This window comes from Lichenostomus cassidix, chromosome 4, assembly GCF_008360975.1.
Source record: "Lichenostomus cassidix isolate B80296 chromosome 4, HeHo_3.0, whole genome shotgun sequence".
NCBI lineage: Eukaryota > Metazoa > Chordata > Aves > Passeriformes > Meliphagidae > Lichenostomus > Lichenostomus cassidix.
In genome coordinates this window covers 41,849,643-41,865,294 of record NC_139484.1, presented here as the reverse complement: position 1 = coordinate 41,865,294, position 15,652 = coordinate 41,849,643, and the positions used below count along the sequence as shown (strand labels likewise).

At 35.4% G+C, this 15,652-nt stretch overlaps 1 protein-coding gene across 17 annotated transcripts in view; it reads left to right on the top strand.

Moving 5' to 3' along the window:
* The window catches only part of PCM1 (pericentriolar material 1), a 41,953-nt gene extending 27,421 nt beyond the window's left edge, over positions 1-14,532 (top strand). For 12 of the 17 annotated variants that reach the window (XM_085058832.1, XM_085058844.1, XM_085058843.1 and 9 more), the window contains 17 exons: positions 182-340; positions 1,125-1,181; positions 2,394-2,566; positions 2,647-2,775; positions 3,311-3,431; positions 3,733-3,870; positions 4,114-4,247; positions 5,280-5,414; positions 5,938-6,135; positions 8,052-8,111; positions 9,331-9,469; positions 10,134-10,282; positions 11,190-11,265; positions 12,213-12,463; positions 12,659-12,751; positions 12,870-12,993; positions 14,204-14,532. In XM_085058832.1, coding sequence (XP_084914958.1) covers positions 182-340; positions 1,125-1,181; positions 2,394-2,566; positions 2,647-2,775; positions 3,311-3,431; positions 3,733-3,870; positions 4,114-4,247; positions 5,280-5,414; positions 5,938-6,135; positions 8,052-8,111; positions 9,331-9,469; positions 10,134-10,282; positions 11,190-11,265; positions 12,213-12,463; positions 12,659-12,751; positions 12,870-12,993; positions 14,204-14,229 — 2,162 coding nt within the window. In that variant the 3' untranslated portion in view covers positions 14,230-14,532. Of the gene's footprint in view, positions 1-181; positions 341-1,124; positions 1,182-2,393; positions 2,567-2,646; positions 2,776-3,310; positions 3,432-3,732; positions 3,871-4,113; positions 4,248-5,279; positions 5,415-5,937; positions 6,136-8,051; positions 8,112-9,330; positions 9,470-10,133; positions 10,283-11,189; positions 11,266-12,212; positions 12,464-12,658; positions 12,752-12,869; positions 12,994-14,203 lie in introns of those variants that run through there. The other 5 variants (XM_085058847.1, XM_085058845.1, XM_085058835.1 and 2 more) reach the window with 3 other exon arrangements.
* Positions 14,533-15,652: the final 1,120 nt, after the last annotated feature.

The following is a 15,652-nucleotide window of genomic DNA, read 5'->3' as shown; positions in this document are numbered from 1 at the left end:
ATTGTTGGGGTTGCTGAGGATTTAATACTACTGTATGACTTCAGTGTACAGAGTAAAAATTGTGCTAGAAACATCATTAGTATTTTGCATCTTCAAGAGTGCCCTTGAACAAATTTTTTAAATTAATAAAACATTTGGTAAGCTGTTCCTTTATTTCTTCCTTTTCATTTCCTCCCATTAGGTTATGAAAGTGCAAGCGCCTCTAGTGCATGTGAACCCTGCAAGAACAATAAAAGTAGACACTCTGATGATGTGGTTCATGCGAAGGTGTTTAGCAAAAGGAATCAGGAACAACTGGAAAAAATAATTAAATACAGTAGATCTACAGAAATGTCTTCAGGTACTCTTCTCTAAATGTCTAATCATTTTGTCAACTTCTCTGAGTAAGGGACCGTAGTTGCTACTGTGTTATTTAAACACAGTGCATTTTGACAGGAAGACAGTACTGTATATTTAGCATGTGGATTCTGTCTTTTAATTTCTAAGGATGCTGTAAATGTAAATGTGTAAAAGTTGGGTATTAATTGCTTTTGGGTGGTTTCTGTATATTAAGTAATTCATTAAAGTAATTTAGAAACAAACCTGTTACTGTACAAGCAAAAATGTAGCCAATCTCACCCATTTGTTGGTGATTTTATGGAAAGTAACTGCACAACTGGTGAAACTTTGCTTAGTGTTTAAACTACATCTGTACTGCATACATCTTCTTCCTTTTCATGCTTAAATGAGCTCCATCAAATATCATTGAAATTCAGTCTTACAACATCACATAAACCCTTACATTTTTGCCATCTGCACTGCTTTTCTTGTATCTATATCATAAAAATACTCTCTCCTGTGTCTTTTTTGGTTCTGCCAGTACCTTTGTTTTGTTTGAAAGATGTAGAAATTTTAGTCATTGTAGCACAATATACAGCTTTGCCAGCATAGCTGTGTCCGCACTAAGAGCTGTTTATTAGTATACATAATAAAGTTCACTGGTCAAATTCTCATTCTCACTATAAGCAGCTCTGATGTGGTTTGGATAACTAAGCAGTCTTCCTCCTGCTGTTTTGTATAGACCCTGTCTTTATTTCTGGTGCGCATTTTTGTGTTTATCACTGTCTATCCCCACTTTCCTACAGCGCATGCTAGGAGAATTCTGCAGCAGTCTAACAGAAATGCATGCATTGAAGCGCCAGGTAATGCATTCACTGCTTAGCTTCAACAATATCCTGTTACTTTTTTTTTTTTGCTTCTCTTGCCTTTGGTCCTATAACTCACTGTTTAGCTGATGTTCAAGATTAGTGCTGTTGCAGCACCTTCTCTATAACCAAGACAAGAGAAGTTACTTTGCATGAAATGCAGTGTTACAAACTACTTTGAATTACAGTTGTGGAGAATGTATTTACCACCTTGATATGTAACAATTACTTGTAAAAAATATGGAGGTAGATATTACAACAAAAAACTAACTTCAGTAGGCATTTTTAGTATGTTTAAGAGCTGCTATTACATATTAGTAATGAGGGAGGGAAGCAATTTGTGATAACTTATTAAAGGTTGAAAAAACTTGCCTGTTCTTAAAAAATTGGTAAACTAATTTCAGATAATCAAATTGCACAGTAGTGTTTGCTGTATTGCTAATTACTTCGTTACCTTGGATATTAACAAATACATATCTGTTAAACTGAGTTTTTGAAATTTAACTATGTTTCCATTCAGCACTTACCAAATTATGTATGTAATAATTTGATTGTTATGGTGCAAGGATAATCCTTAATTTTCAAGTGAATGGGAGATTTGTTAGGGAACACATTGTCTTCTTATACATATGTAATAGGGTTTAAGGGTAGGAGGTTTTATGTGAACTTGGGAGTGATGTGTGGTTTTATGTGATCACTTGGGAGTGATAGACACATATGAGAATGTAGCATTTATGTTTTGGAAGGAGTGGCTTTCTTGAGTTCAGTATAGAGCTTTCTTAATGGTGCTTATGTTGCAGAAGTGTGGACTGCTTGTATTATATAAACTTCAGACCTTTGGCCATCATGCTTGAAATGTCTTAAAACTCCATTTTCAGTGTTAAATACCTATTCTGAAAGCGTCATTGTGGTGTGTGCAATATTCTCTTTTGTAAAGAATACTTTCTAAAAGTATTGTTCAGAAGTGTAAAGAAAATTATTTTTATGATTGCTCTATATTGTATTTCATATACTAAAGATTGCATGAGGTATAATTTAAGAATATTTAAATCCTTGCTCTTCAGTAAGCTTTATGAAAGCAGCTATTTAAGGGAATCTGCAACGGTTGAGACATAATTTGTATACCTGTAGTTTGTGTACTGGATAAGCAATTGTATTTCAAATAGATACCTGTCAAGGACTTTACAAGTTCCCTTTTTTTTCCTACAGAAACTGGTAGTGATCTTTCTATGTTTGAAGCTTTGCGAGACACAATTTATTCTGAAGTGGCAACTCTTATTTCTCAAAATGAGTCTCGTCCCCACTTTCTTATTGAACTTTTCCATGAGCTTCAACTGCTAAATACAGATTATCTGCGGCAAAGGGCTCTATATGCTTTACAGGTATGCACAGAATTTTTGATTTTGTGTATGAATCAAGCAAACCTTAGATCCCTTTTTACAGCATAGATTATCTTTTCCAGGATATAGTGACCAGACATTTATCTGAGAAAAATGAAAAAGGGAAATGTGCAAAATCACTGAATTCTGCAACATGGGTGGCATCAAATTCTGAACTCACTCCCAGTGAGAGCCTTGCCTCTACAGATGATGTAAGTTTCCAAATTCAGAAGCTATTGACAACTTATCCTGTATTTCAGTTTACACGCATGCATGTCTACTGAAATATTCATACTAGGGATTGAATTTTGCTAAAGTTAGTATCAGCTCACACAGACTTTTCTAAACAACTAGTGTCAAGAGAATCAATGCAAATGTGATAAAATATGGTAGGATTCTTGGTACTGCAAATGCCTGATGTGTCAGGGATAAATAGAACATGGAGAGGGATGTAAATCGGAAACTGATACATTCAGAAAGAGCCAAAATCCTCTTTCGAGTAAGGTCAGGGCATGTACTGATCACAAGATTCGCCAAAATTTTTTCCTTCTGTGTGTTTAAGAAATCACTTACGTGTCTGTACAGTTTCTGACACGTTCTGTACCTGAAGTATTTGAAACAAGTGTGGTAGATTCACCAAGTCCAGACACCACAGCATGTCACTGAAAAGAATTGGTGGCTTGTTCACACTTCATGAGTGTGTGGGGTGCATTCTTTCTTTGTATTCAGTTGTTTATTATTTTTTAGGAAACTTTTGGCAAGAACTTTTCTACAGAAGCATGTCAAGATTGTGAACAACATGATGCAGACAATGGGAGTACTATGTCTACGTCTTCAAATTTTGAACCCTTTGCCACTGATGACCTTGGTAAGAACGATATGACTTAGTGTTTTAAGTGTTACTCCCTCCCTCCCAAAATGCCTCCAATTGTCTGGGTTTTAGTACACTGTTACTTGATTTTTAGTGTGTAATCATGTTTTGTAAGACAAAATATAGATAAATTAGCTAATTGCAAAACATTTTATCAATGTGTGCAATAAAATACTATAACTAATTATATGTAGATTTCAACACTAGTGACCTTGAATTAATTTTTATCATTGTTTATTTGTCTATCAGTTGAAAAAAATTTTATATAGATTAAAAAGTGTTTTTATTCTAAATATAGGCAACACAGTGATTCACTTAGATAAAGCTTTGTCTTGGATGAGGGAATATGAGCGTATGAAAGTTGAAGCTGAAAGTACCCTTGACTCTGAGGGCTGCTCTAGTAATTTTCAGGGTGCTTCTACTGCTAAATTAGAAGGTATGCACATATATACATATTTTGCTTAGTTTTAGAAAATAATTATTGTAAATATCAAGCTAAATTGCTTTCCTCTTTATTTATATTGAAAACGCAGTAAAGTTTGAAAGGATGTTTACATACTTAAGGAAATACGATTTGTTTGTTTAAAAAGAAAATGTGTTTTTGAAATTGGTATTTCTTGAATAGTAATGTTGAATGTACTAAACGTACTGCTTTTTCTTTTTTTTAAATTAAAACAAGGTCCAGGTACTGGTGAATGTCAATCTGTGCCACAGTCAGGTGATATTTCTGCAGTTCCATGTCCTCGTATAGATACTCAGCAGCTTGACCGGCAGATTAAAGCAATTATGAAAGAGGTCATTCCCTTTCTGAAGGTAAGGGCTCTTTGTAATGTGGTGTGAATTAGAAGAATAGGAAAAGGACTTGTATAGTTGCTCAGAAGAACATTATTTAAAATCTAAAACTTGCATCTTAGAAATAGCTGCCAATAAATATGTGTTCAGTTGCAGACTCTGCTGAAGATGAAGTAAGAACTAAATGTTCCCACAGAAAGATTCTGTGGAGTTCCTAATAGTAGAACTAAATGGTTTTAGGAGGTTTGTAGATGTCTGGTGGACTTGACATCAAAAAGAATAGAGGTTGCTTGCTTCAGAGCTGACAGAATTAAATACAGGAATGTTTGAGAATGTACTTTTGAAATATTTGCTGCCTTTTAGCAAAGAGAACTGAGATAATTAAAACTGTTACATACAAGGTAAACAGGTATTTTTGAAGAACAGCTCTGAGTAGTTGATTTTTAGCATTATTTTCTCGTTTTTACAAATGTCTTTAAAGTTGTTGAGAGCTTTTTAACTTCTGTGACTACAGAGTAGAAATGTACTTCTTTAAAGAAGGAGAAATAGTCACAGTTCCTCCTTTGCAAGGTTGGAGAGCAGAGAAGATTGTGTTGTAAATGCTTAAGCCATCTCCCTATTCGCTTTTATAGTATGCACCATGTATAAGCTTAGGTTTGTGTAATAAGATATTTGGTTGATACTAAGTTTAAAAACTGCATATTGTTGACATGCCAGAGTCACAGGGCCTGAAGACTTGTGTTTTGTTTGCAATTTTAAGGCTGCATAAAACAGTAGGTATTTTAATATACACTTAAGAAGCTTCTTAGCTTGGCCAAGCAGTATATGATGGCAGGTACTCACGTATTGGAAAACTTAGATAAATCTTTGTGTGTCATGATCAGTCAGTCATTAATGAAGTATGGTAATTGTGAGATGGATTAGGACCTTTTTGTGGTGTGCTGTTCCTTCAGTGGACAGGTGGGTTTTTTTAAACTTAATTTTAGTATTTGGGTTGATAGCTAATTTTTCTTTTGAAGTGGTAACAAAGCTCATTCTGTGATACCTGTGTAGGAACACATGGATGAAGTATGCTCTTCTCAATTATTGACATCAGTAAGACGTATGGTCTTGACTCTTACACAACAAAATGATGAAAGCAAAGAATTTGTGAAGTTCTTTCATAAGCAGCTTGGCAGTATACTTCAGGTTAGTAGTTTTGCAGTGCAGTTTTGCAATACTCTTTCAAGTTGGCTAATGAGCAACAGATAAACCAGCTTCTCTGAAGTTGTATTTGACATCTTGAATGGCACTGCTGCTGTTTTCCCTCAGCTTTGATATGATGATGAGGTATTACCTTTATTCCGAAAGATTTGCTTCACACAGAACTTCTTTTCTGTCACAGCCAGATAGTGAGAGGTGTATCTCGGGCATGTGGCTGTCTTCAAGGAGAACTCTGGTAATGCTTTTCCTGGACGTTTTGTGTAAATTCCTGACAATCCGTAATCTTCACTTTTGCTTTCTATAAGCATGGAGTTAGATCATGAGCTTATTAAGTTCTGTGTTGACTAGAGATTCCACGTAAAGTCTGTTTAAGACACTAAAACTATTTTTAAAAATACGAGCTATTATATGCATAACTAATTTTGAGTTATTACGAATATGAAAGAATATTTACTCTTTGAGGCTTGAAAGCCTGTTTCAGAAACTGAAGAATTATTTCTCTTCACAGGATTCACTGGCGAAATTTGCTGGTAGAAAATTAAAAGACTGTGGGGAGGATCTTCTTGTGGAGATCTCTGAAGTGTTATTTAATGAATTAGCCTTTTTTAAACTCATGCAAGACTTGGACAACAACAGTATTTCTGTAAAGCAGAGATGTAAACGAAAACCAGAAACTACTGAAGTAATGCAGTCTTACGCTAAAGAGGTTTGTTTTATTTTATTTTTGAAAAATGTAGCTTTTCTGAGATTGCTAAATATGTGTGTTTTGTAAACTAGTTTTGATTGCCTTATTTCATACTTCCCATATGTTTATTTATTTATTTTACCAATTATTGCTTTGTAATCACAGTATTGCTTGTGTAGGAGCATGGACTGGTTTGCCTCAGTTAGGGCAAATCCTGTGTTACAGATAAGTGTCTGTTACAAATACCTCATTGTATAGACTTTGTTCATAAATTCAAGATGAAATGTTTTAGTCATTATATGTGAGCATAGGGAATAGACAAGTGCTGGAATAATGTTAACATCTTGGGGCCATTGAGTAGTTGTTGTGGTTTAACCCCAGTATGCCACTGAGCCTCACGCAGCCACTCTGTCCTCTCTCTGGGATGGGGAGACAATCAGAAGGGTAAAATGGAGAAAGCTTGTGGGTTGAGGTAAAGACAGTTGAGTTGATAAAGCAAAAGCTGCACATGCAAGCAGAGCAAAACAAGGAATTAATTTGCCACTTCCCGCAGGCAGGCAGGTGTTCAGCCAGCTCTAGGAGAGCAGGGTTCCATCACACGTAATGGTGACTTGGGAAGTCAAACACCATGACTTTGGATCTCCCCTCCTTCCTTGCTTTTTGTCCAGCTTTATATGCTGAGCATGATGCCATATGGTGTGGAACATCCCTTGGATCAGTGAGGATCATTTTCCCTGACTGTGTCCTCTTCCAGGTGCTGTGTACTCTCAGACCCTTCGCTGTTGGGGTGGGGTGAGGATCTTCCACCTGACTCTGTGGAAGTGCTGCCTTTGCAATAATGAAAACATCACTGTGCTATAAACCCTGTGTTCAGCACAAATTGAAAACATAGCCTCATACTATCTACTGTGAAGAAACTTAACTCTATCCTAGTGTATTGGTTTTGCATGGCCCCACTACACCCAGCTAAATAGTTTGGCATATTGGAGGTTCCACTTCATTATCTCTTCAGTTATGCCTGCAGGTTTCCTTGCAGTAGCTTAGCTAGGCATCATCTTTAACAAATTGGAGTAAGTCCTCTGAAGTTGTCATATAGTTGGTTTGTTGGCATATGCAGAAAGATGCATAGTTCACACTTTCTGGAATTGATGTATAAAATATATGTGAAGTTTTCAGAAATATTTGAGACTTTAGGACATATTCTTGCTCTAAAAAGCAAATTTTGCCCATTGGGCCTTTGTCACATAAAGAGTTGATTTCTAACTGCTATGAGAAAGCATGGAGCTATCTTAGATTTGGCATTTCTCCTCTCCTGGACGACAGAGAATTAGGGTTAAGGTCGGTGTTTGCCTTGTAGCTGTGGCAGAGGTTCAGATTCAACAAAGCCAAAGAGGAGCCAGAAGTGGTAGGTCCTGATTACTTGGTACAGACCTGCATAATTATTTCTGTATGGTCTTCTCATAGCCCTCAGCTCTGGAATCCTGATGCAGGCATATTTGATCTTGCTCAATTTTCTGGCCCTCTTGAGTCCAGTAAAGTAATTGCTGAAAAACACAGCTCTTTGTTTTGATCAGAGTTAGAATCATAGAATGGTTTGGGTTGGAAAGGACTTACAAAATCATCTAGTTTCAGGCCTCCCCTGCCATGATGTATCTAGTTCTATGTGCTGATTATGATTCAACCACAGACTACAGGATTAGTCCAATATAAACATAATTGTTTAAGTAAAAAGTGTTAGCACAGGATTTTTTAATGCTTTGTAACTTAAATTTTGAAGACATCTGTGTGTACAGAAGTCCCTGTGGCTTACTGCTGTTTTAAGATAGCAAGTTTTGGTAAGATTAGCATTTCAGCCTGACTTTCATGAAGCCCTAGTTATATTCAGTATTTCCAAGTTACTTCTGTATAGAATTAAAGACAGTTTGTGTTTCTTCTAGGCAAAAAAAGGTCTCCAGGTGGATGTTTGTTCATCTGTTGAAGATGTTGATGAAGACAAAGTATGTGTATGCCTTTCAACTGTCTTTATTTCTCAGATAATTTCATAGGTCACTTAGTCTTACTGTTGTCTGTCACAGAAATCAAGTATCTGTAAGCAACCCATTTCCCAGTCTTCAGAAATTTATTGATCTCCTTTCTATTTAATTTATCAAAATAACAAAGTAAATTACAATTTCCATTTCTAAGGACAGCTTAACTATTTTTAGTAGTTAACATTTACTTTTTTTTAATGGTATGGAATAAGTTGGTTTACTTTCCATCTTAAGGAGAATGTCAATGTTGTGAATTGGGACACATAGTATTTGAGGTCTCAGAGTCCAAGCCTACTTGGGCTCTGAGTATGAAATGTTAGTGTTCAGAATTTGTCCTTTTTTAAAGTTTGTTTTGAAACTGCTAATATCATTGTTTGGATAAATGTGTTGTATATGAAGTTTCATATGTTCTGCTGGAATGTTCAGCTTTCTCCAGCCAAGGGAATAATATAGGTATACATATATATATAGAAACTAGAATGTTGATTGCTTTCCTAAACAAACATAGGTAAGAAGTAAGCATGTATGGGAATGAAGTCAGTGCTTTCTTCAAGGACCAAGAGCTTCTCTCACGCTGTTTTGGAAGTAAAAGTGGGAAGCTATTCATCACTTGTTGTGGTTGCTGAAGTATAGAAAAGTCCTTTCAAGATTTGGTGCCATACTTAGGGTTTCACTTGGGGTTCATATAGGAAGAACAGCATTTTCTCACTCTGCGTATTTAGCAAATCGGCAGAGAGACTGCTGAGGAGATATTGCTAAAGAAGTGAGAAGCTGCAGTTAGGAATATTTTTACTCCTCATTTAGGAGCAGCAGGGAAGTTGCTGGAAGGTAATAATAATGCAGGTGGGTCTGTCTTCTTGATAATGACAAATCTAATTTAAAGAAGTTTTTTAACCTAGCATGCTGATCAGTGTCAATCTTTTCAGATAATGAAATACTCAGTAGTTACGAGGTCCTTGAAAGCTGTGTCTGAGCAGTGCATGATCTCTTACAGGAAGTTCTGATGCTCTGTTTTACAAGTATTATTTTGCTGTATTCATTTCAAGGCCTTAAGGACTACTTACATAGATTTTTAGTCTGTGCATGCTTTTTAATTTTTGAGAAAGAAAAATTACTCCTTTATGCAGAAACCTTAGCTTAGTCTTTAGATAAACATGAAATTGCATAGTATTCCATATTTTCCTAGGACAAGGATGAAACTGAAACTGCTAAACAAGTCCCGGACTCAGAAATGTGTGCTGGTAATGGAGTGCCTGAAGGTATTAGGTCTGATGCGTCTGATCAAGAGGAAGATGAGGAAAGTGAAAGCGGTCCAGTTGCAATAAGTAAGGCACTTCTGTATGGGTTTCTTACTCAGTGCTGTCACTGTAGTTTTGACAAGCTAATTTTACAACAGGATTTGCATGAAGTAGTGTTCTGTAACACCTTCTCTCGCAGATTTTATAGTCAGTCCTTTGTCAGAGAGGGCTTGCAGTACTGCATTTACTAGTGGCAAGGGTTAAATATTTCAGTTAGAGGAGTTCATTTTTTTGCCTAATCAGTAGATCTGTAAAAATATATTAGAATTAGATTCATTGTTATATATCCTGTCTCAGCTTAATTTAAAGTTTCTCAGCCTTTAACCTGAATGATGTGATGCTGAAATTTATGCACTTTTTCATTTAAATAATGTGTTTTTTTAAAATGTGCTTTTACTTTAAAGTAAAGCTTGCATATATTTATTAGTTTTTTGTCTTACAACAACTACTTCTGGTTTGGATTTCCTTACCATTTACATTATTTATACCAACTTGTTTAATAACTTTGACACTTCACACCAGCACAGGAGTGTTTGTTCATAATATGGCTGATGTGAAGCATATGGATCTTTGAAAGTGAAGTCATTACGGTATCTTAATCCTAAAGAATGTTTTGAAATAAGGTTTAGACAGTAAATTCCCCAACAGGATTTGGCAATTCAAAGGTGATTTTACATTGATTTGCCTTTAGGTTTATCAAAAGCAGAAACCCAAGCTCTGACTAACTATGGCAGTGGAGAAGATGAGAATGAAGATGAAGAAATAGAATTTGAGGAAGGACCTGTTGATGTGCAGACATCACTACAAGCCAGCAGTGAAACAACAACTGAAAATGAGCAGGTACCACCAAAATTGTAAAAGCAGAGCAAACCTCCGGCAGTGCACACCTTTTCAGTACATATTTATATATATCTCAGGTTTTTTTGTTGCGCTGTTTTTGTACTATTGAAAGTAAAAGAGTAATATAAGAAATTGCATTATACCAATTGCTGCTACATGCAAAATGTAGCATTCCCCACCCGAGTTTATTACAGTTTATACTAAAGTGGAAGGATGGACAGAGACAAAACTAATGTTTACATCTGCTGTGAGAGAGAAAAGATGTTAAGCTGCAAATGAGAAGTTAAACTTTCAAAAAAAGCATAATTTTAAACCTTTATATATAGTTCTTTCTCTGTGTTTGCTGAGACTAAGTTCTATTTGGGAGCCATTCACTCTTGTATTCTAGCATGTCTTTTGTTTGTCTTTCCTCCTTATTATGTAATAATTATTTCTGATGATGAACTGTTACTGGGTATGATTGTCGCTTCACTTTTAGTTTTCTTAAAAATATTTGAATGTGTATAACCTGGTTTTGGAAAATTGTCAGTTCTTTACATATTAAATAAGATTGACCATCTCTCGAAACTTTGGTTTGCTCAACAGGTATTAACATTAGGCAAGGATGTCATTGGAACATTTAACTTTAAAGGCTAAAACAGTAGATCTTTTCAGCGGAAGCAAACAGTTTACCTGGGAACTACTGCAGTGAAAAGAAAATACTCAGATAAAAAATGCATATCAGTATCAATGGTTTTGTAAAATGTTGTTGACTAGCTGGCAAATAGGAACTTGCTATCTTTATTTCAAACTATTGAAAAGACAGAATCATGGAGCAAGTGTACAGTGTGTTTCTGGTTAGTAAATTAGCCAATAAGCTATGAAGCTGATTAGTAAAATTTTGTTCTCATTTTTGCCTTCCCCACAGACTTCAAGCCAAGAATTGAGTAAGGTAAAAAGCAATGAGATTTTGTCATCAGAGCAAGAATCTGTTAATGTTAAAGGTAAGCTGTGTGTCTGTGCAGTAACTGAGAGACTTAACACTTCCATCGGAATTTGCATATAGTGAGTGCCTGTAATACATGTATTTAAGAGGAAGATGATCAAATTTACTGGACTGTCTTTTTCATGGAACTGTGTTAGTTGCCTGGATATATCTGTGTTGATACAGACACAGCAAAGCTTTTAAAGAGCAAACATGGAATAATCTTACTTAGGTAGATATGGTTTTTGATGCTTGACATGAGCAAGAATTTTAGCTGATTGTCACAGCTCATGGTACCCAACTGTATCAGAACTAATACATCTGTTACAGTGTTTTGATGTTTAGATTTGCCTAATACTTGTTTTTTCCTGCTACTACCATTTTGCTAGTTATTGAAATAACTTTATATTTGAATTTTTTTTTTCTGTGAGTAATGTTGTAACTGATTAAGAACCAAGAAACAATTTTCCATCAAAAGAAGGGAATACTACTGGGTTGTATGAATGTTCTAATGCAGCTATTCTTACTACCACTTTTCCTGTCGTTTTCTGTTGCAAATACTGGCTTTGTTCTTGGCCTTTTTTTGTTGACTAAAAATCAATATTGAAGAAGCAAAATATTAAGGAACATATTGTTCTGTATTATATCTCCTCATACCTAGAATTAATATTTTATAGTAGGTCACTTAGTTCTGGAAATTGTTTTTTGTGGTTTTCTAAAAACTTTGAGTCAGAAATCAAGTCACATACTTTCATGTGATAGTTGCTTATACTTATAAAAGTATAAAAAACATGGTGTTTTACTTCAGTCAGCTTTGTATTGGTCTGAGAGACTATAATTCACTTTCATAGCTCATTTGTAGCTTTGGATCATAATTTTTGAAAGAATAATAACAATCTGGCATTTTTATATGTTCAGAATCTTTTACTATCTCTGCCTAGTTAAAACGTAATTGTGTGGTTTTAGGTGAACAAGATGTGGCTACAGCTGCACCTCATTACCTCAGTGTCACGGAGAACACACCAGCTTTAACAGTCAATACCCCAGAATCCTTTATAACAGCCACTGTGAAAACAGAAGAATCAAGCTCATCTTTAGCAGTGAATGAAACTCAAACAGCAGATCCCACATGTGCAGAAAACAAATCTGGTGCAAGTTCTGAAAGCTCCATGGCTGGCAGCCCTGATACAGAGTCACCTGTGCTAGTGAATGAATATGTGCGTATATTTCAGTTAAGATACATCCGAGAGGAAGGAGAAGCTTTTTTCTTTCATTGTTGTTTCTGGTTTGCAGTCTTGTTTGGTTCCCATCTGCAAATTTGACATGTGCATTGTTTTTTTAATGAACTTTAATAGTTTTGGAGGGAAAATAAAAAAATAGCGCTTATTAAATATCACAATTTTTATTAACAGGAACCTGGTTCTGGAAATGTAAGTCAGAAATCTGATGAAGATGACTTTGTGAAAGTTGAAGACTTGCCCCTCAAACTTGCTGTGTATTCAGAGGTATTTTGCTATTATTTGTGGGGGTGTTGTTTAGAAGTGCATACCCTAAATACCTTTGTTACCCAGACAGCAGTAAGAATTATCCAGAATTTTGAGATTTGCTTTTTTTGTTACAAAGGCAGATTTAATGAAGAAAATGGAAACAGAGGCCCAAAACAACAATTTGTCTGATGAATTACTGGATGGAGATGGAGCTCAAGATCAAGAATTAGTAGGAGATGCCCAGACTTTGAAAGAACCTGGTAAAGATTATTTTCTATATTCTGCACTTGAATTGGGAAAACACTCTGGAATGCTAGAATTTAAGTATCACTGATTGAAGTAAGCAGTTATTGTGTGCTGTAAAAATATTGGGGTTTGTTATCTTAGAAAATGTTGTATTGATATGAAGGGATTTTATTTTGCTATCCATGTCCCTTCTGTATACTCTGTTAGATTCTGTGGCTGATAAAGTAGTAAAAATTAACATATTTAAAATGCATGTCACAACATAATGGTTTTGAAACTTATTCAAATGGAATAGTATTTTTGTTTCTTGTTACACTAGCCTGGGTTTAATAATATTGTAAATTGTAATTGCTATTATCTGATTTAATAATGCTTAGTATAATTTCCTGACAGACTGCTCAGTGTTTTTGTGAGAGAAACATTCAAGAGACTTTTCTGAACAGTGAAACATATCCTCAGGGAGAAAGAAATTATTTTTTACATTATGTATACCATGAGGTAGAAAAAAGTTCCAGTGTGAATGGTAGCAGTAAAATTTTTCACTTTCATAAAATATTTATTATGCAGGCACAAAAACTTAATGATAACGCAGGTCAGAGAAAATTCTTCTTTTATTTTTTTACTATAATATGTGACAAAATTGACTTCTGTTTTATTGTTAGACTTGTAATTCTCCAGTGGAGTGTTCAGTAATGGCATACATAAAGGCATGAGCTGGGTATTCTGATATCAGCAGTTTTCTGCTAGTGTACCTAGTTCCAATTCCTCAAACAGTATAAGCTGATGAGCCTGCTTTTTTTTTTTTTTTTTTTTTTAAATGCATTTGCAATGGCAGCACAGATTTTTTCCAGAACAAAGTGTGAAGGAAGATGTATCTTTCCTTCCATTTTGTTCACTGCCTGTCAACATTCTGCTTATCACAGCTCTGGCAGCACAAGTCTGTTGTGCCCATTTGGTGGATGCTCATGCATAGGCCTGTCGTGGGAGCAGTCTGAGCAAGGGTGCCATGCCACACCAAAGTTGCAGCTAGCTCTAAGCCATTCCTAACCTGTGCATGAGGGCATGGCTGTAGCTGTTTAAGTAAGCCATGGCTCAAAATGCTTTTAAGGATGAAATATTTAGTCAGAGTACTTTAATGAATAATTACTAGGAGTTGAAATGTGGTCATGGGCGTGTTTGATGCCTTGTAGCTGTTTAGACAATGATTTTATTCTTATTTTACAGAAACTTTTGGAGCTCAAAATGCGTAAGAATAATCTGAAGATATCTGCATTTATAAACTCTATCCAAATGCATATGGAAGAACAGCACTAATTTCCCAGAATTCTGGAAGTGTATAAAAATGTAAAATTTTTAACACACTGCCTCTTAGGATAGGTATGTGATCTTCTGCCTGTGGCAGTTTAAACAGCTGGAACTGAATCCACTTCTGTTCAGTTTTGCTGCACTGTTCTTTTTCTGTCTTAATTTTTTATTTTTTATTGTGACTTGTTTGGTAATTTTAAACTTGTTCAAAATGGTAGTTTTAAATAAAGTTTGGACTTGTCTGTAAATTTTCTCTTCTGAAAAATTTTCTTTGGCTTACAAACTGATATGCTGAGTTTGTTGCCGGAAGATAATTGACTTGTTGGCATGCTTGTAGCAGTTTATTACTTCTCTTACAAGAAACACTGCTAATTTTCCTGGGACCTGTAGGTCTCCAAGTTTCTTGCATCTTCTACAAATACAAGGTATAGACACAGTACATAGCTACATGTTGCCTTTATAGCCTACAGTATAGCTGGTCTGTAACAAAAAAGTTCCTGTTCGTGGCCTGTGGGATTTCTTTCTATCAGCACGTTTATCTGAGCTGAAGTTGAATACCCTGGGTTTGTAGTTGACTGCAGAAACCAGCTGTATTTTTCTGCATTTGCTGAATCCTTTTGATGTTTAAAGGATTAAACCTGTCTGAAAATGTTAGTATCTTTTCACAGGTAACACTTAAAATTGCTGCAGTTGAAAGTCTGTAGAATCTGTCCCTGAAGTATTTGACTTTAATTGTAGTTTTCTAAATTTCATTACAAAGTCAATGTTTTTATAAAACAGTTGAACTCAGCACCTCCTGGAGTCTCATAGTAAAGGTAGAAATAGGATTATAGAAAAGTAGATTGGAAAACTTTGATCTGAAAAACTGAACAGAGTTGCTGATAACAATAAGTCATAAAACTGAGCTAGAAGTAGCTTATTCAGCAGACCTGCTGCATTATAAAGATCCCATTTACCTTAAACACAAGGCTTTTCTCAAAGTACGTAAAAAGCACTGATCATCTCTAATTCAGGACTATGTTCCTTTTGAGGTTAGTATGATAATATGGCTGTATACTGTGGGAGACAGTATAGTGATGGTGAAGCCTAAATATGCTTGAAGTTTAAATAAAATGAGAATGTAATTTTTCTGTGATGTTTTGCTAGTTTGTTTGGAGTGTCTCTAGGTTTTCTGAGTGAATTTTGACATAAGAGATTCTGGTCACATGTCTTTCATGTCCAAGGACAAAAGTATGTTAGCAAAAGGGTTGAAGACAGTTCAGTTACTGTGCAGGCTTTAAACTCATGGTGCTGCTTTATGCAGAAAAAAACTTTACCATTTTGAGGACCGAGGAAATCCATTGTGACAATGACAAGCCTGTGAAAGTG